We start from the raw sequence: 22,062 nt of genomic DNA on the forward strand, positions 1-22,062 counted from the left end.
AGGTGGCTGCCCCACAGATTTCAAGGAAGGGAAGCATGGATGGGTGGGCTAAATCTTACAGAACAGAGATCAACCTCCTTACAAACTACACAGAAATGAAAGGACTATAATATTAGGATGACCCACAGAATGTTTATGGAAGTGATATGGTATTTTTAGGTCTCTCTACATAGAAACCAAAAATCTCTTCACATAGAGAAAATGGTCACCTCCCCAAATGAAAAGATAAATGAAGAGGGAAGGGTGAGGTCTTCATGGATATAGAAATCATACAGCACATTGGGAACAAACCTAGAATGAGTTTAAGCCATTTATCAGTGCTTGCAGTTTTCCAGCCTTTGCGTTAAAGATAGTCACAGCTACAGGGGGAAAAAAATCTTGAATGGGTATGAAGTTAGAAGCATAATGCTCAGTAAGAGTGACCTCTGTTGATACCCCATGGTGAAGAGAAGCTACAGTGAGAGATGAATTTAACACCCAGCCCATTAAAAATGAAGACCTTTATGGGAATGAAGACAATCCACTCTTCTCCCGTATCCCTATGGAGGAGAATAAGGAAACCACCAGGTTAGGGATTTCCTTGGAGGCATTAGTAATTTGAGTCTGGCAGCCACATTTCTGTTGCCAAGAGCTGACATGGTAATTTCTCTACATTGGTGGAAATTATTACATTTTCCCCAACAGAATGTACCGGGCACCATGGAAAAAAAGAATAATACAGCTATATTTGTTTTTAAATATGGTTAGCTCTTTCTTTCTTCATTTCCTTGTTTGAAGACATTGGTAACTTCCTCACCGAAACAATCTTTTTTCCTATTTGGAATGAGTATATTAGTTCTATCCCTTAGTCCATCACTATGATCCTCAAGGAACAAACATCTTGAGGACTAGAAAGGGATTTACAAACTCTCTGTAGGGAGAAGGGTTCTCCCTCTTTCCTAGGTAGTTGCCAGGGAAGAACACTGACTATACAAAAGACCTATGATTAGAAAGTAAATGTAGGATCCTTTGATCCTACTTTCATCTGCATTTTACTGGATATTGTAAAAATATCTAATATTCAGCCTAGCAAGGTAAACACTCTAAAGCTGAACTATCAACTGAATTGAAATGAGGAATAATATAAAAAGAGAAACCACAAACCAAGCCCCTATGCAGCTGTAACTGTATTTTCCTTCATGGTTTCCCTGACTGAATCGAATGACCTTTAAACAGGAAATAACGCTACAGATATAATTCAGCTGGAGAATAATTCCTAAATCATTAGATTTTCACCGTGAAAATCAAAAGAAGCTGGCTGTATTTAGTATTCTCAAACAAGAGAATTATTCTGACCATGAAACACATGCACATAAAACACTCTGGGATAAAGTATATTAATACCCCCAATTCACAAGCATGTTTTTACTTGGTTGGTTATTGCATCGAGTTCGATAATGCAGCCAGGTCGAGCAGTAGACTGTTGGCTCACGATATTAAACACTTCTCCAATAAGTTTCTGTGAATAAAAAACAGAAAATGTGAATCATCGACAATGTATGAATCTACTGTCAGTATGATACAGCATTTCAGGCATTTGAAGACCCTCTAAATATTCAATGATTGGCAATGGTGATTCATTCATTCAAAGAATCATTTCCAATTGCTGTACTCACTCTTATTCTCGTTTTTTAAATGAACTAACCAGGTAGAAGACTCTATAGTGTTTGGCTAAGTAGTGTAGAATGTGAAGGCATCCGGTTCTTCTAACATGCCTTCATTCTGCAATCTTAAAGCTCCACGGCAGACCTGGCTGAGGATGTGGCCCCACACCCACGTGCATGGTTTACAGATCTGCAATGCCACGTGCAAGTACGACCCTGCCAGTGAGAAGGTACCGACAATGGTTGAGAGGAAGTGGGACTCTGCATTTTGAGATGAGGATGTTTGAACTAACACGGGAAGTCAAATTTTGGACCCCCAAACTCCCAAGCCTTTCTGCTGAAAAGAGCAGTCCCTTCTCCCTCCTTCCACTCAGGCTTCCCTTGTATAAAAACCTTTCAGTAACTTCACCTGAAGCAGTTACGTCACAAGGAGATGCCCATTCTCCTCAGCATCACCGCCATTACTTCTTATCACCTCCAGGCCACTAAGAGGGGTTAGATCCCAGCTTAGCCCAGGGATATAAATACAAGATGGCCTCTGGGAAAACAGCACGTACACTGGGGTTGTAGCACTTTTTCAATCTGTATCAGCAAGATTCCAGAGACATGGTTAGGAACAGATTCGAGGCTTATTAGACCAAGGAGGACAAAATATGTGGCTGGTTACGGCCGAATTTATTGTTATGAGTATATTTGCCCAAGATTCAGGATTTAAAGTGTTAGCTCGGACACCTGGAAGTAGGGTCTCCTGGGTTTGTTAACTGAAATCTGGATGCAACTGTACCCTACAGATGGTGAGGTTAAAACACTGGAATACCTCTAACACACCATGAACCCCTGCCACCCACGTGTGGTCAGTGAACCAGCAACAACAGCAGCATCATGAGGCTTTTTATAAATGCGACTCTCCGGCCCAAAAGCTAATACATCCGCATTTTAACACGACCTCTAGGTGACTCGTGTACATACTAAAGTTTAGTAAGTACTAATGTAGATCAATGGGTCTCAGCCTTGGCTGCACACTGAATCACCCGCGGAGCTTCAACAATCATTGCTGCTTAGGTCCCACTCGCAGAGACTGATTTATTGGTCTAGAATACAGTCTGATCGCAGGCACTTTACAGACTCCTCAGGTGCTTCTGACATGCAACCAAGGTTGCCATCCCCTTGTAGGGATACCCATTCCAGGTAAGGGTTTGCCTTCCCTGCCCACAACTCTGCTGCTAGCACTGTGACTAAGGCCTTACCAAATGCCTTATTCAACACTACAAGGATGCTTCTCAACTTTACCTCCCACAAAGGAACGCTTTTTATAGCAGAAGATAGGGCAAGAATTAGGGTAAAGTGAATAAAGCACTCACCTTGGGTGCAAAATTTAAGGGGGGGGTGCCCAAAACTCAATAATCAAGACAAATAATATCTTAATGCAGTATTTTTTTTAAAGATTTATTTACTGGGGCACCTGGGTGGCTCAGTCAGTCAAGCATCTGCCTTCGGCTCAGGTCATGATCCCAGGGTCCTAGTATCGAGCCCCACATCGGGGTTCCTGCTCAGCGGGGAGTCTGCTTCTCCCTTTCCCTCTCCCCACTGCACACGCACACACACGCTCTCTCTCACACTCTCAAATAAATAAAATCTTTAAAAAATTTATTTACTAGAGAGAGAAAGAGAGAGAGCACATGTGCACGAGTCAGGGAGGGACAGAGGGAGAGAGAAAACCTCAAGTGGACTCCCAGCTGAGCACAGAGCCCTAGGCAGGGCCTGATCTCATGCATGACCCACGAGATCCTGACCTGAGGTGAAATCATGAGTCAGACGTTTAACCAACTGAACCACCCCGTCTCCCAATGCAGTATTTCTTAAACTTAGAATTAATGCAAAAAAAAATCATAATGAACAAAATATCAAAATTTTAAATACAGGATTCAATAGTGTCATGGGGTGCCTGGCTGGCTCAGTCAGAAGAGCCTATGACTCTTTTTTTTTTTATGATTTTTTATTATATTATGTTAGTCACCATACAGTACATCCCCGGTTTCTGATGTAAGAGCCTATGACTCTTGACCTTGGGTGGTGAATTCAAGCCCCACATTAGGTGTAGAGATTATTTAGTTAAATAAACTTTAAAAAGAAAAATGTCTTGATGAGCCATATTAAAGCCTGAGACAAAAGCAAAACTTCAAAGATATGTTTTTATATATTTAATGATTAATATTTTTCCAGAACATTAAAGCAGTTGAAAATTATTGAAAAACTAGAGGGCACGTATTGCATGGTGCACTGGGTGTTATACGCAACTAATGAATCATCGAACTTTGCATCGGAAACCGGGGATATACTGTATGGTGACTAACATAATATAATAAAAAAAATTTTTAAAAAAAGAAGAAAATTATTGAAAAACTGAAAAGAAAGCATATTAAAACTCACAATATTATTTTATATTTAAATTTATTTATACCAAAATAAGATTAATTATTATTTTACTTTCCTGGCTTTAATGAAAGCAAACTTGTCGATATTTTTAAAATCTACTTTTTGCTTGTTTTCAATATTAACAACTTCCCTGTTTGACAGTGTCTTGACCAAGTGACAATCTTTTTTATTTTTTTTTAAGATTTTATTTATTTATTTGACAGAGAGACAGCCAGTGAGAGAGGGATCACAAGCAGGGGGAGTAGGAGAGGAAGAAGCAGGCTCCCAGCAGAGGAGCCTGATGTGGGGCTCGATCCCAGAACGCCGGGATCACGCCCTGAGCCGAAGGCAGACACTTAACGACTGAGCCACCCAGGCACCCCTTGACCAAGTGACAATCTTAATCTTTTAAATTAATTTATCTTTTTTTAGAGAGGGAGGAGGGGAAAGGGTGGAGGGAGAAGGAGAGAGAATCTTAAGCAGGTTCCACATCCAATGTGAATGCAGGGCTCGACCCTGAGATCATGACCTGAGCCAAAATCAAGAGTCGAACGCTTAACCAACTGAGCCATCCAGGTGTCCCTTAAATAATTTTTAATTAACTTCAGCTTACTGAAATTTCTTTTGCAGGACAACACTGCGACTGGTATTTTTTTTTTTAAGTTCTGAAGTCCACTTCGAAATCTGCATAAGACTACACGAAACAAAATCTATGAATCAGTTTTAAAAGATCCAAACACAATGTTGCTTTTATATTACAGATTATGGACATCTCATGACACTTAGAAGTATTCAGATAAATTTTCACAAGACTTAAATTGTCAAAATATTTAAGAGCCAAGTCAGTGGCTGTATTTTGTAAACAAGATTATCCATGTAACATTTCTCCGGCTGAAAATCCAAAATCCAAAGCACTTCAGTTAATTTTTCATACCTCCATTTTGAATGTGAAATTATTATGGTTGGTAGTCAGAAAAATGGCCCCCCCAAAAATGTCCTCATCCTAATTCCCAGGACCTGTGAGTATGTTACTTTACATGGCAAACGAGATTTTGTGGGTATAATTAAGTTAAACGTCTGGAGATGGGAAATTATGTTGGATTAGGGAGAAGGGCCCACTGTAATCATAATGGTCCCTACAAGAGGGAGGAAGTACGGTCAGATTCAGAGAAAGAGAAGCAAAGGCCAGAAAAAGAGAGATTTGAAAATGCTCTGCTGCTAGCTTTAAAAAGGAGGAAGGAGACATGAGAAAAGAGATGCAGGGGCCTCTAGAAGCTAGAAAGGGCAAGAATATGGATTCTCCCCTAGAGCCTCCAGAGGGAATATGGTCCTGCCAACATTTTGGTTTTGGAATATCTGACCTCCAAAACAATAAGATAATAAATGTATTGTTTTAAATGTATTGTTTGTCATATCAGCAGTAGGAAACTAATACAGGTGCCCACAATCTTCTCCACTTTTACTCGATCAACCATTAAAAAATTACAGGAACATATGTTTCTAGAGTACACATTCTTCCTTTTGCCCCAGGCTTCAATGTGGCTCATCATGGCACTGCTAGATCTGTCTTTATTTAAAATTTTGGCATTTTGTTCATCAAGGATTTTTCTGCATTAATTTTTACTGTCTACAATATGGCACTAATACCACCCAATCCAGTAATTCCACTACTGGGTATTTACTCAAAGAAAAAGAGAACAGTAATGTTTGGGCCACCCCACCAGGTTTAAAAAGAAAAAAAGGCAAACACCCAAGGTGCTGACAAAGGTGTGAGGGAATGCAGAATTTGGTGGTGGGAGAAGGAGACTACGATTATTGAATTCAGGCTCTGTGACTATCTGTAGAAGCAGGGCTCTGACAGCTTTCCTCTATGTTGTTTCTTTTTCCCTATTTCCCTATTGTGACAAGTACCGATAGTGCAACAACTTCAATTCAGGTTCCAAGTAGGACCACGACTAACCTGGCATCATTACACAATGACACGAGGCCACATGGGAATTTGTGTTTCCCCCATGCTGGAGATAAAAGTTTCTCCATCTAAATAAAGAACAGGAATCGATGCTAGGGGGCAAAAAGAGTGGACTTTGCTGGCTACCCTTGATCTCCATCTAAACCCTGATGGATTCTCCACTCCTGTCTGCCTTGTTCTGTGCCCCAAGAGGTTAACTTCTGCACCCTAACACCTCACTCGCAAGCCGGCTTCAGCTTCAGCCGGCTGAATTCACTGAGTGGGAGGGACTGGTCAGAGACTGGAGAGGAGAGAAAGTCAGGCATGTGCCCCCTTGCTCCCCACAGTGCCGGCAGTGGCGATGTTCCTGTGTGGCCACCTCTCCCAACAGGCAGCTCCTTTTCCATGGCGTTAGCTCTCCCCAGGCTTTGGTACACTGTTACTGCTCTCTTGTCCCTTCAGGCACAGGGATATATTTTTCTATTGCCACTGCAAAAAACTACCACAAACTTAGTGGTTTAAAACAACACAAATGTATTATCTTACAGTTCTGTAGGTCAGAAGTGTGACATGGGTCTCTCTGAACTAATACCAACTTGTCAACAGGCTCCATTCCTTTCTGGAGACTCGAGGGGAGAGTCCAATTTCCTTGCCTTTCCCAGCTTGTCGAGGTTATCCATATTCTCTGGCTCATGGGCCCCTCTCCTCCCCCAAAGCCAGTAAATACTATCTCTCTGACCATTCCTCTTTTTTCACCTCCCTCTTGGACCACAGCCAGGGAAGGTTCTCTGCTTTCAAGGACTCATGTGATTACAATGGGCTTACTCAAATATTCCAGGATAATTTCCACATTTCAGGGTCCTTAATTTATTCACATCTGCAAAGTGTCTTTTGCCATGTGAGGTAACAAATTTGCAGGTTCTGGGGATTAGCACGTGAACATTTGGGGGGACCATTGTTCTGATAATGGTAATGACGGCATCACCATTATTAGACTCTGAGTGCATTATCACTTGTGGGTCAACCATGTGCCCACCTCTATAAGGAGTTCTTTCATTAAACTCTTCAACAGTTAAACCTTTATAAGTGTGTCACCTGTTTCCCACCTCGGCCCTGACTGACACAGGGACTAAATCAAGGTGGTTCTGATTGTCTCTCCCTGAAAAAGTGCAACAGTTACCAATGTGTTCTTCCCCACAAAATGCAGAGGAAGATCTTTATGTAGCTTCACCTCCTTAGTATGATCTTCCTTTAAATACTACGATCCCACAAAGAACATAAACGAGCAATTCCAAAGAAAACACAAATAGCCAATAAAAAGAAAAACCATTCCATTTCTTCAATGAGAAAAAAGGCACAAGTCAAAATAATAGATATCAGTTCAAAATAGTGAAGATTTTGACAGAAGAAAGAACGAGAGGGTGGAGAAAACCTCTGTTCACGTACTTTACTGATGAAGTACAAGTTGGTAGAACACCTAGCTTCCCATTGCCCTCACAAGGTAATAAAACACTTCAGCATGATATTCATCAACTTCTTCATTAACTCAACAAATATTTATAGAGTGTTTATCAGCTCTCAGGCACTGGGAATACAGCACTGCCCTCATTTTACATTCAAATGAAGACAGACAAATAGCACACAAATAAGTGAGTAAAACCAACTGCGAAACGGTACTAAGTGGTAAGGGGAAGAAAGTGGGTATGTGGACAGGAAGTATTGGGCAGGAGTGGTCAGGAAGCCCTCATCTGACGAAAGGCCTAAAGGAGGCAAAAATACAAGCCATGTGTTATGAGGGAAGAACATTCCAGGCAGGGAGGACAGTAAGTAGAAGACACTAAGATGAGAAACTGTTGGCCACGATCCAGGACCAGTAAAGAGACTCGTATGGCTGGAGCCAAAATGAGGGAGGGGAAAATAGAAAAACACAGTATCAAAGAAGTGAAGGAAGGCAGGATAGGGGGTGAGAGGTCGAGTCTGTACAGTATTACAGCTCACTGTAGACAAAAGAGTGACATGATCCAAACAGATCACAGTATAAAAGTACCATTCTGACTTCTCTGTTGAGAATAGGAAGTCCAAGACCAACAGAGACACAGATTTAACAGTGATCAAATTCAACATGCTCTCATGGAAAAAAAAAAAAAAAAAACACTCAACAAACGATGAATAGAAAGAAACCACCTCCATATAATAAGAGATATATGAAAAGCTCGAAGCTAATGTCGTACTCAATGGGAAAAGACTCATGAGTTTTTCCTCTAAGATAGATCAGGAACAAGGCAAGGATGCCCACTCTCACCACTACTATTCAACACAGACTGGAAGTTCTAGCCAGAACAATTAGACAAAAAATAAAAAGCATAAAAATTAGAAAAGACATAAAATTATCTGTTTGCAGATGGCATGATCTTATATGCAAAAAACCTTAAAAATTTCACACACACACACACACACACACACACACATATACACACACACCTGTTAGAACTAATAAATGAGGGGCGCCTGGGTGGCACAGCGGTTAAGTGTCTGCCTTCGGCTCAGGGCATGATCCTGACGTTATGGGATCGAGCCCCACATCAGGCTCCTCCACTGGGAGCCTGCTTCTTCCTCTCCCACTCCCCCTGCTGTGTTCCCTCTCTCGCTGGCTGTCTCTATCTCTGTTAAATAAATAAATAAAGTCTTTAAAAAAAAAAAAAAGAACTAATAAATGAATTCAGCAAAGCTGTAGGATACAAAATCACCATTCAAAAATCAGTTGTTTCTATACACTAACAATGACCAGTCCAAAAGGAAACTAATAATCCCATTTAGTAGAGCATCAGAAAGAATAAAAGATTTATGAAGAAACTGAACGAAGAAGATGAAAGACTTACACACTGAAAACTAAAAACAAGGCTAAAAAAAATCAAAGAAGATATAAATAAATGCAAAGACATCTCATGCTGTGATTAGAAGACTTCGTATTGTTAAAATGTCCATACTACCAAAGCAATCAACAGATTCAATGTAATTCCTATCAAAATCCCAGTGGCGTATTTTGCGGAAATTGAAAAAACCATCCTAAAATTCATATGATAATATGGGGGAAAGCTTCAGGACACTGGTTTTGTCGATGATTTCTTGGATATGACACCAAAAGCACAGGCAACAAAATAAAACATAGACAAATGGACAACACCACACTTAAAAACATCTGCATGTCAAGGAAAACAACCAACCCAGTGAAAAGGCAACCTACAGAATGGAGGAAGTAACTGCAAATCAGATATGTGATAAGGGATTAACATCCAGAATACAGAAAGAACTTCTACATCTCAACAACAAAATAAAGCAAAAGGACCTGAACAGACATTTCTTCAAAGAAGATATACAAACGGCCAACATGCACATGATAAAGGTGTTCAATATCACTAATCACGAGGGAAACGCACATCAAAACCACCATGACGTACCACCTCATACCCAACAGCCACTACCAAAGAATAGAAAATACGTGTTGGACTAGATGCAGAGAAGCTGGAACCTTGTGCACTGCTGGAGGGAATGTAAAATGGTGTTACCATTATGGAAAACAGTATGGAGGGTCACAAAAAAATTAAAAATAGAATTACCACATGATCTAGCAATTCCACCCCTGGGTATATACCCCAAAAAATTAAAAGCAGAATTGCGAAGAGACATTCGGGCACCTGTGTTCATCACAGCATTATTCACAATAGTCAAAAGACAGAAGCAACCCAAATGTCCACTGACAGGTGAGTGGATAAAGAAACTGTGGTATACACATACAATGGAATATCATGCAGCCTTGAAAAAGATCTGGTCACTTGCTACACCACGGATAAACTTAGAGGACATTACACCAAGCACTAGAACAATTTTATCTTCAGTGTTCTGAATGGATATTTTTTTAAATTTTAATTAAATCACTGCCTTCAGGGCACCTAACTGGCTCAGCTGGTGGAGTGTGCTGTGAGGGGCTATGAGTTGGAGACTACTTAAAAATAGAATCTTTAAATCGCTGCCTTCATAAACAGCTTGGTCAACAGAAATCCCTTCTTGATGACTCAGAGTCACATTTATGAAAATTAACATTACTCATGCCTTTAAAAGTCTAAAGACCTCAAGTTCTGTCTTAATGATAAGTACCAAATGTACACTGGTATCTGAGAAGGAATATTAGGAATTTATTTGAAATGTCTGCAAAATAGTTATCTAAACTACATTTTGCTACCTAAAACCTCAGTCACTTCACGCTCGGTGTACCTCAAACTGAAGTCATCAACCTCACAAACATCTAACCACTGCTAGTGGATCCACTGTCACGAACTTGAAACCTTAGCATCATTTCCTTTGTATCCATATTCAGCAACTACTAAGCCCTACCCTACGCTTTCTCAATATCTGCCAAATCCCACTCGAGCTCAGGTTTATTTTACCACATGCTTTGATGACCTCAGTCGATTTCCAGCTATCTCCAACATTTCCAGTGCCTACCAAATGCACTTCATCCTGCAAACTCACTTTACTTCCCTAAAAAGTTTACTGTCCCCTAAATCCATCTCCTGATTCCAGAATAAAATTCAAATGTTTTCAGATGTTTCTTACGGGGGGAAAAAAAAAAGCTAGCCTCTACCCAGCACCTACTGAAAATCCCATTTGAGGAAGAGGACAGCATGTGACAACTCCTTGCCATATTTCAACTCACAATCAGTAGAGGAAGTAACTAGGAGAACTGCTGCTCTGACATAGAAAAAAACAAAAAAAGATCAGCAAAAATAATGGGAACTTGACAGGGAGCAATCATGTTATGTTAAGAGTTTAAGATCAATAATAACAGCAAGACCCTATAGTCTATCATTCAGAAAGGTAAAAATTTCAGAATCCCTTATAACATATGACTCTGAAAGTCAAAATGGCTTAAGAGAGTCAGGACTTGGAGGTTCCTGACTACGTAACTGCAAACACAACTGATGAGAAAAAAAAAAAAAAGGTGGTTAGTGTAAGGGATTGGCTAGTGTCTCAGCAAAATCCACGTCTACCCAGAATGTCGGAATGCCCTCTTCTTTAGAGGAAGGATGTTTGCAGATCTAAACTGTTTAAGATGAGGTCATACTAGATTAGGGTGGGTGTCCTTCTAAGAAGACGGGAGGGCACGTAGAGACAACCAGAGAGAAGGTGGCCATGTGAAGAAAGAGCCAGACTCCGGTGCTGCAGCTCCAAGTCTGGGAACACTGAAGACTGGGGGCAGCAACCAGAAGTCAGGAAGAGGCAAAAAAGGATCTTCCCCTAGAAAGAGCACGATCCTGCCAGCACCTTCGTTTCAGACTAAATGTGTATGCAAAAAAAAACAGAGTTGCAAAATATGCAAAACATGAAACCTCTAGAACTGAAAGGAGAAATGGACAAATTCACAATTATGGTTGGGAATTTCAACACCCTTCTCACAGGAATTGGTAGAACTAGACAGAAAATAAGCAAAGAGCTGGAGGAACTCAACGCCCCCATTAATGAAAACATATCTAAGTGACATTTTTAGAACATCCCACCCAACAGCAGCAGAGTGTGTTCAAGTGCCGTGGAAGACATACTAAGATACACCACACCCTGGGCCATTAAACAAACCTCAGTAAATTTACAAGGATTGGAATCATAGAGGGTGTTCTCCTACCACCGCAGAATTAAATCAGAAATCAGTAACAGAATGATAACAGGAAAATCTCTTCCCAGGATTTACTGGGAAGCTAAAGACCACACTCTTAAATAACCCATGCGTCAAACAAGAATCCTCAAGGAAAATTTTAAAATATAGTGAAGTGAATAAAATGAAAATACTACTTACCAAAATGCCAAAGCAGTGCTGCGAGAGGAATTTGTAGTACTAAATGCATATGTTAGAAAATATGAAAAGTTTCAAAACAAGACTCTAAGCTACCATGTCATGAAACCGAGAAAAAGAACCTCCCCTTCCCCCAAAAAAGGGTAAGAAGAAAACTTGATAAAAGAGCAGAAATTAATGAAAATGAAAACAAAAACAAAAACATAGAATTCGATGAAACAAAGAGCTCATTCTTTGATAATATCAATAAAATTAACAACTTTGTAGCAAGACTGGAAACAGAGAGGAAAGGCACTAATTACCATGTTGATAGCATGTACCCGTCATATAATGTGAAAGAAGGATACCTCACATCTGGGGTATTCTTCCTAAAAACCCGTAACTCCAGTCTAACCATGAGAAAAACAGCAAACCCAAATCAAGGGGAAATTCTACAAAATGTCTGACCAGTACTACTCAAAACTGTCAAAGTCATGAGAAAATACTGAGGAAGAAAGAAACGAAGAAAACGAAGAAACTGTCCCAGATCAGAGAAGGCTAAGGATTTATGATGACTAAATATAATGTGTTTTCTGGGTGAGATCTCAGAACACAAATGGACATTAGCAGAAAAATCGGCTAAATCTTAAAAAGTTTAGAGTTTAATTGGTCATATCATACTAACGACGGTTTCTTAGTTGTGATAAATATACTCTGGTAATAGAAGATGTTAACAATAGGGGAAACTGGCTGTGGGGTGGATGAGAACTCTCTACTGTTGCAACTTTTCTGTAAATCTAAAACTATCCAAAAACTAAAAATTTATTTTAAAAATTAAGTAACAATAAATTATTTTCAGAGTCTAGAGACAAAGGAAAAGATGAGCTCATTAACAGAGGATGATACTTCAATGTTAATAAAGATGCAGAGAATAAGAACTCCTAATTCCTACTTTGTCTCTGGTCTTCCATTTCAAGAATTTTAGCCTGTTGGTGCCTGCATGGCTCCGTCGGTTAAGCAATAGACTCCTGATTTCAGCTCAGGTCATGATCTCAGGGTGGTGAGATCAAGCCCTGAGTCAGGCTCCTGAGCTGGGCGTGGAGACTGCCTAAGATCCTCTCTCTCTCTCTCTGCTCCTCCCCCAACACGCACAATAGAAAAATTAAAAAATTGTTTTAATTAAAAAAAAAGAATTTAGGGGCGCCTGGGTGGCACAGCGGTTAAGCGTCTGCCTTCGGCTCAGGGCGTGATCCCGGCATTATGGGATCGAGCCCCACATCAGGCTCCTCTGCTGGGAGCCTGCTTCTTCCTCTCCCACTCCCCCTGCTTGTGTTCCCTCTCTCGCTGGCTGTCTCTGTCTCTGTCGAATAAATAAATAAAATCTTAAAAAAAAAAAAAAAGAATTTAGCTTGCAAAAAACAGAAAAAAACAAAAATTTTCTACAATGAATATGTATTACTTTTTAACATTAAAAAATTTAATGAAAATAGGTTTAAGAAAAAATGTACATTGGTAAGGGGACGAGTAGAAGACAGGATAAATTGAGAAATTCCAAGAATGTATCTAACTGCTCTACATAAATTTATATTTTCTGGAAAAGTAATGCCTGGGTTAGTGGGAAATTTTGCAAATAAGTTCAATAACTATAGAAGACGTTCTGTGAGAAATCATGGGAAATGTCATAGCCAAAATACTAGCATTAGGTAAACGTTCCAATTTTCGAAAAGGAAAACAATATAATTCAATAAGACAAACTAAAGAGCTTGATGGCTATTTAGTACAAGGTTTTAGTCAACAACAGACATCAGGGTAGGTACATTTAACCTACTATACATTCAAACAATCATCTCAGACAGATCTGACTTCCTTTCGACGGCAGAATATTTGGCAGACAGGGTGTATTTTATTTCAGCAAAGCGCATGACAAGCTGCCTCCTGGAAATCCTAGGGACAAGCTGAAGAAATATTTCAGACAATAAAAATGGAAAAAGATTTCAAATGTACACTGCTAGGGTCTTTTTTCAGTCCTACCCTGTTTAACATTTTTATAATTGACTCAGATAAAGATGTGGAAATAACGTTCAACAACCAGACTGGTGATATAAGTCATAAAGCAATAACACGAATAACAGAATCTGGATCCAAAAAGAGAGACTGAACCTAACAAGATGAAATGTAATAGTGAAAACAGGCCTGCATTTGGGCCACAACTCAAATGCACAACTACGGAATGGCTTGCTGGCAAAAAGAGACTCTGGGATATTTAAATGAGAGTCAGCTCAGGATGAATCAATTACAAAGAAAGAATCTGGCATGACTACCAAAAACACAATAAAATCTAATGAGAGGGGCCATAATATTGCCAGTATTCTAGTGGTCCTACAACGCCCAGAGTATAGAAACTGAAAACTGCTAAGAGGAGTAACCAGGGTCAAATATAAAACAGAATTAATTTATTGGTGGAGGGGGGCAGGTTTGGCCTGAGGAAAAAAGTTTCATAGGTTGTAATACAGTCATCTTCAGTTATCTGAAGTGATCTCACATGTGAGGAAAATTAGATTTACTCTAAATGGAACCAGGTCGAACAAGCAGAATTTAAGGAACACAAATTTAATTTCAGTATAACAGTGAAGGTACATAAAGGCAGCATGAGCTGCATTCAGAACTGAGGCTCCCGCCTCGGAGGCCAGATGACAGACTGGCAGGAATGTGGTAGAGGGAATAAAGCATCACATGGCTGGTTTGGACTAGGTGACCTATAAAGTATCTTCCAACTCCTTGATTTTAAGATGCTACTCCCTCTACACCAGACCTCTGGCTCCAGTCCACATGGTTTTCCCACTGTACCTGGAACAAGCCTTACCTACACGTGTACTTTCCCATATCCACACTTGCAGGCCATTCTCTCATTCTGGCAAAGAGAAAGGATTTGTCTTTCTAACTCTTGTCCACCCATCAAAAACAAACCTAAATACCGTCCTTCCTAAAGCCTTCTAGGCCTACCCTCCTCTGATCTCTCTCTCGTCTGGATTATGGAATACTTCTGGTACCATCTGTTTGACAATTACTTACACACTACCCTCAGACACTGTTTCTGGCTTAAACTGTTATTTAACCTTTTATTAATAATTTCTCTCCTCCACTAAATTAAAAGCTCCTTAAAGCCACACTCTGAAACTTATGCTCTGTATCCCCTACACTTTGAAGGACACATACTACACACTCAAAATTATCTTTGGTGTTCAATATTGGACAGATTTTTGTTAGGACAAGTGTTTTATAAAAAGGCAGGTTTTCATAGGTAAAGGTAAAATTCACTGTTCAAATCTGAATAGTAACTAATATACGCTGACTTCCAGTTCAGCTACAGAACTACCAGAGTAAGATACTGCCACCCACTGAGAACATATTCTAACCACAGGATTTTTTAAAATGGTCAATGAAGCTTAGAAAAGCTCAAATTTTCCAACCTAAACAAAGAGCTTGGTAAACCTGCCTTAGAGCAAAGGAAGATCAACAGAACCAAACTAGAGGGTGAAACAGGTCAAGCAGAAATCAGGATATTTTAGGGGAAAAGTCATATTTATTTCTTTAAGTGTAGAATGTACTGATGTGTGATACTGACCCATGTACCTTGAAACACAAATTAAGAAACAGTAAATTTGTCGTATAGAGCCCAGAACATGTGCTCACTCCCTAAACACCAACTAAAAGTCCCAAAGTAAAAAGAGAATTCCTTATCAGACTGGGTATTTTAATAAAGATTAGGAAATGCTCACCGAAGATTCAGGATCTGATAATTCATCCAGTAATTTCCTGGCATCCACCACAGCTTGGTAGAGTCTCAGATTTTTGCCATCGGAAGCAACAAAGCAAGCACTTGCAGAATTGCAGTACGTGCCTGAGAGAGCAAAAGCTTCGCGTTATATACGTAGTTTGTGCTTATCTGGGGCTGGAGTATGAGAAACCTAGTAACACTTTTCTTTTTAGGCACAACCATGGTCCGGAATCATAATTTAAAAGATAAAATTAATGAATATAGAATTATTAATAAAAGAATTCAATAGAAAATATGTTAAGAGAGGGGGAAAAATTAAAAACAAACTTCTGGAAATTCTAAACGTAAGTCTGATGTCTACATCCCCAATACTTACTAAAAATCCTCCTAATAATGACAAGAAGAAACCATTTTGTGTATTAAAAGACGGTTTAAAAGCTTTTATTAATTTCAGAATTAAAACAAACACTTACCAAGACAATAGCTGGGAATAAGAGTCGGAAGCCAAGCCACATTAGAGAAGGCTGATGTATGTAAAGAGTTAATTCGAGCCAATTCTGATACTCCTCCAGTGTAGGACAAAGGTCCTATTGGGTCTACACGCCACAGAATAAGTTCACTGTATATTGCATTCGGGTCATGAAATGTACGTGTCGCTGCATTTCTAAGAGGCTGTTTCAAGGAGCCTTTTATATGTCTTACAGGATCCATCAACCTACTTACTTTATTGTCTGAGTCCCACTGACAGTCTAATTCAGGAGTCAATAGAGCATTGTGATGAGAGGATGTCAGTAACAATGGTAAAACTGAATGACATGCCAGGTCATTGAGGTGAAATCGATGACCACAGTATCTAAATTTGTGAGATACAGTCAGAACAGTGGTAAAGGCAGACTTATCTGCAAAAGTGACAGCCCACTGATTTAAAGAACCATCTATGTGTTTGGAGACCATCATTACTGTAGGAGCTAAAATGTTCATATTTGTTGTGTGTGATCTGGAGTATGGCTGTGATCCGTGAGAACTGCCTACAGCCATCATCTCTTGGTGTAACAGAGTATGGGGAGAATCTTTCGTAGCGTTTATGCAGGCATACATCATGATATTTTTACTAAGAGAGCTCGCATCACCAGACGGAAAAGCAACAGGAATCCGTGAAGAAAAAGAAACCTGAAAAACACAGTATGAATTCAATGTAAGCAGTTTTCCTCCTCTCAAAAGTCTTCCAAAATCACTTCCATTTTCAAAATGTGAAATCTCAGTTTCCCAGAAAAAACTATCATTTTCAACCTCTTTACAGTCTAATCCCTTTCCTCTATTTATGTAATATCGTATCTCTATTTGAGGCCAAAGAGAAGCCTGAAAAAAGAAAAATTTCAAGTGCCTTACTTGTACAGCTAAATGACCACAACCACAAATCTAAATAGAAGTGAAGTTCAGAAAGATAACAGATAAAGGTAGCTAGATTTAGTTAGTAAAACATGGGGAGGGGGGACAGAATCCTGAGTCACATTTTTAGGGTAGTTTTCTTAAGTTTATTCAAAATACTGTGAATTCCCGGGAAAAAAGCCAATGCACATATATTCGAATATTCAATACCACACTTCAAAGCCGAATTCATTTCACTTTGAATGAACCAGGTTTGTAAAATTTGGGGTCACTGATTCCCCTTCGAAAACATGAATAAGTATTCTCTTCTCAGTTGCTTTTCATAAACAAAATCTTTTGAGTATCTCTGAAAACATGGTAAATCTGAATAGCATCTTTTCTTTTTTTAATAAATGTAATAATTGCTTCATCAGTAAAATATACCTGGACTTGTCTAAATATTCCAGGATTATATTCATCCAAATACTTTACATGCCACACGAGAAAGGTACCATCTACAGGGTGGATAGTAAAAAGCATGTCGGGATTCTTATTCCATTCAGTTAGCAGCATTTCAATCTTCCGGTCAAGCAGGACTGTGGGCAGCGGCATTGGTACACTAGGTCGTGAAAAGGTTCTGGGACTTCCCTCTCTTTCTCCATCTTCATGTTCCGACGATCCTGTACCTGCCTCAGATTCTCTATCCAGGGATAATTCTGAATCAGAAAATAAATTGATCAGTACATACTAATTTATCAGTACATACTAATAATACCATAAAAATTCATTTACATACTGGACTATCAAGAGCATACTATCTTAAGAAACCATAAATTCCTTTTCCAATTTATGGCCAGGGGGAGAGAGGGAAGGATAAAAAAGAAGAAAATCATTTTCTGATCTGAACTGAAAATTACTATTATTTCTTACTTTTAAAGAAATCAAAATGTCATTCACATTAGCATTAGCATTATCAAAACTTGTTCCCCAAAAAAAGACATGGCTTCCAAAGCAATACATTACTCAAAGCAATGTGTATAACAAAGCATATAGAGCTAGATGGTAGATGGTCCATAGTAGATGGTCAATAAATGACTGGGAAAGTAAAAAAGAAGAAGAAGAGCAGGAAGGAAGGATTATAAACTAAAAGTGGTATCACAAAAAAGCTGCTGACTTGCCAAAAAGAAAAATCTGAACATGGAATACTAACCATGGTCTAGTTTCATATGTAAACCCCTCTCTCTCTCCTCCTGCGAACGTTCCTCATCTTCTCTATCTCCTTCGTCGCTTTCATGATCTATCTGCTTCTCAGAAAGTTTTCGTAATTGCTGCATAAATATTTCAGTAGATGATGTAAAATGAAACTCTTTGTTGTTTAACCAATGAACCACAAAGCCCCCATTTCCATCATCAATGTTAAATATAGTGCCAACCAAGACATTTGGAATATCTGTGGGGAAAAAAAGGTAAGATTTCTATATGAATTTTTCATGTCTTTATTTTTATTTTTTTAATTTTTCATGCCTTTAAAAGGATTACCAAGTGCTTATAAACTTTTAACTTATAAGTTAGTCTTTATAAAGACTAACTCTATACTTACACAGAAAAGGTCAACATAACTCTAGCAGGATTTGTAGAAACTTTAACTGAATTTAATGGTAAAAGTAAATATTAAGAATTAATGGCACAGACTTAAATTACTAATGGAATTAAATTACTAATTTAAAAACCAAATACACCAAATGCATGAACCTTTATTAAATGCTGGTTTGGGGATGGAGGAACAAAAAAATAAAACAGAAAAGCAGCTATAAAAGACATCTAAGATAACTGGAGAAATTTAGTTTAAATATGAACTGGATATTAGAGATTATGGAATTACTTCTAATTTTCCTAGGTATAATAATGATATTGCGATCATGTGAGAGAATTTCCTTATTCCTAGGAGATACTTTCTGAAGTATGTAAGCATGATGTGCCATGACATATGTAACTTACCGCAAAAGAAAGAATTTCACTCACGCATGCCCACCCCACCCCACCCCCACACACAGGTATATACAGAGAGAATAAAGCAACTTTGGCAAAATGTTAACAGCTGTTGCTCAAGGTAGAAGACATGAGTGTTCACTGTGGTATTGTTCCAACCTTTCTAAATGTCTGAAACTAAAAAGCTGGGAATAATAATGCTGAAGAAGAACATAGGAAGACAAGCAAACTTTAAGTATATTAGCAGGTTTCCTCCATTTGGGGTAACTGAAATTCACAACATAGATTAGCTCATGTAAAATAGTAAAGCTAAAAAAAATTAATCTCCTAAATCCCAATTCATATTACAAATAATCCATTCAACAGAAAGCAAAAACAAAAACAAAACAAAAAAACCACTGTCCTCTGCAGAAAGATATGAAAACCTAAAGATAAAATGCACAGGATATTCTGGTGGTGTTCTGCTACTATGTATCAGTGTTAAATAAAGTTCCAAGTTGTTCTTTGTTTCTAATTCCTGGATGACAGTCCTAGTTTTCTGATAAAAATAAAACAAATCATATAAAATAGGATTTGTAAATTAGGAATACTATAAAACAACACATCCCCTACTCTTGCTAAAAATGTTTCACCTAAACCTTATCACGAACAAATATTCAGACTGCAAGATGCTCTAAAAGATAACAGAGAGAAGTTCTTTGATACTGAGGGACCTTTTTTTGACAACTGAGGACTATTACAGATTAGGAGTTTAAAAGAAATGACAATCAAATGCATAAAAGAAAGAATCTATATTTCAATATCAACTATATGTTAAACATATTTTCCGTGTTCCTTACATACAATAACAGTATTGTGGTAATGGAGGAAACCCTTTTTATAAGAAGACACACTTGAAATATTTAGATAATGTCATAAAATATTTAGGAAATGAAGGCTAATGTTGGTGACAACTTTCAAATGGCTCAGCCAAAAATAAGGGAAGAGGAAGCAAAGACAACATACATGGGCAGAAGGGGAGAATAAAAGCATGCAGGACAAGATACTAACAACTGGTGAATTTGGGTAAACATTATACGGGTATTCGTTGAATTATGCTTTCAGCTTTAATGTAGATTCAAAAAGTATCCTGAAAAACAGTTGAGGAGGAGGAGTCCTACAATACAAAATTATTTGCACCTAGCAATGAATTTGGTCAAACTATATGTATTATATTTACATACAGGACCTATAAATACATGATGTTAAATATTTTTATGAAATGATTTTTAAAATAGTATGTAGTAAGTTACAGTAAAAATGGATAAAATTGGTTAAAAGGTGAAGGTTATTTAATAAAGATGCTGAAAGACAAGGCTAATGGCTACAAGAACATATGCAGTACTTAGACTCAAATATGTGACAGAGTACTTATCCAGAGGGGACAAGCCTGTGAACCTATTCCATTTGATTAGCATAGTGTATACAGTTAAAAAGCCAACCTTTCTAATATGTGTTGAATTCACCGCATACTATCACTAATTATATTCTACTCAAAGTTCAACTAAAGCTCTAATTTACTTAGAACCTTGCTATATACTAGACAGAGGTCCTCAGAAATACTTATCTGCAGTTGTTCCCTGAGAATCACATAGTCTCAATTTAAGAAATGGTACTTTATATTATATTCCTATTTGAATTAACAAGTATTTTTAAAGGAACATGGAATAGTAACATAAAATGAAAAACAGGTTCTATAAGTAGTCCCACTTATCTATTTCTTTATCTTATTTCAGCATATTTATAGGAACTAAAACTTTACTACCCTTTACCTGTGGCAGGATTGATGCTTGCTGCAATGTGGAAATGACACAGTGCATTTGCATGGTGGGAAATGTGTCTCTGAACTTCATGCGTTGCCGTCTGGTCAGGCATTAATTCGGTGTGAGTTACAAGAACAGAAGACCTCCTCTGTCCTTTTCTTAAATTTTTCAAATGGTGTATTGTCTAAAATAGAAAAATAATTGCTAAATCCAACTCTGGAAAGTCTAAAAAATGCTGATCCGAATACTTTTGATTATTAAGGATTTTATAATTTTCCTCTCTGCAAAATCTGAATATTTTAAAGGGAAAGACCTTAACTTCAACTGAACAATTCTGACTATATTCTCCATAGTTTCTGCAAATTTTATAGTTTAAGGCAGGAGCAGTTGCTCAAAAATAACTCATTATTTATAGAAACTCCTATTAAGATTAGGAGTCCAAAGTCTAGGTTTTACAGGATAGCCCACTACTGAGATGAAATTTACTAGCCATAACAGTAAAAAAAATTCCTGAATTTTCCTACCAGGAAGAAGAGTATTTCTCCCCAAAATTCTCACTTACAACTAAACAGTTACAGCTCAATAATATATGATCTTTATTTATAAAGAAGAAAAACAGAGTACAAAAATACAGAGTAAGGGGAATCTATGTAGGTGAGAGGAGCCATGAAAGTACTGACTTATTTTGTTTAAATTGACGTATGTCTATAGGATATAAATTCTCCACTAGCATATCGAATGATCTGAACTACTTTAAAAAGAAAAGATCTCCACACCATAACCCCAACTCACAGCACTTCCTTATTTTGTGACTTAACCCACCCCCAATACCATGCTTTACAATAATTTCCCATTCTATTCCTTTGTTCCTCTATTCCTTTTCATATGGAAAACAGTATCAGGTCTATGGCTTGTCCTCTACCTCTGGTCTCCCTGCTACAGAGTTGCTTATTTCTTTGATAACAGGGTTAAGATGGATATATTAAAGACCTCCTGCACCACAATGCCTATAAAATTATTTTCGTTCGATCTTGACATTTATCATTATTTTAAATTATCTTGGCAAGGCTGGTGTAATACTGGCTGATTGTTTTCTCCTAGGAACAAAATGTATAAGTATGTACAGAATTATATAGACCTTACAGTTAGGAGTTTCAGACAATAGGATGTTAAAAAGCAAGGCAGTTTATAAATCAGACAATTAGGCTTGTTCTATTAAAAACAATTTTAACATTATTAACTAATAAGATCACTAAAAGGTAGCAAACATTTGTCAAATCACTGATTATATGTTT

The 22,062-nt window shown here is 38.1% G+C and overlaps 1 protein-coding gene across 2 annotated transcripts in view; it reads right to left on the bottom strand.

The window, feature by feature from the left end:
• Positions 1-22,062, bottom strand: part of DMXL2 (Dmx like 2) — a 141,460-nt gene that overhangs the window by 57,064 nt on the left and 62,334 nt on the right. For both annotated transcript variants that reach the window (XM_026518476.4, XM_026518475.4), the window contains exons 9-14: positions 20,777-20,951; positions 18,187-18,426; positions 17,421-17,692; positions 16,082-16,778; positions 15,610-15,731; positions 1,409-1,498 (exon numbers count right to left, since the gene is read on the bottom strand). In XM_026518476.4, the coding sequence (XP_026374261.1) occupies positions 1,409-1,498; positions 15,610-15,731; positions 16,082-16,778; positions 17,421-17,692; positions 18,187-18,426; positions 20,777-20,951 (1,596 nt within the window). The remainder of the gene's footprint in view (positions 1-1,408; positions 1,499-15,609; positions 15,732-16,081; positions 16,779-17,420; positions 17,693-18,186; positions 18,427-20,776; positions 20,952-22,062) is intronic.

Source organism: Ursus arctos, unplaced genomic scaffold (genome assembly GCF_023065955.2).
Source record: "Ursus arctos isolate Adak ecotype North America unplaced genomic scaffold, UrsArc2.0 scaffold_36, whole genome shotgun sequence".
NCBI classification, from domain to species: Eukaryota; Metazoa; Chordata; class Mammalia; order Carnivora; family Ursidae; genus Ursus; species Ursus arctos.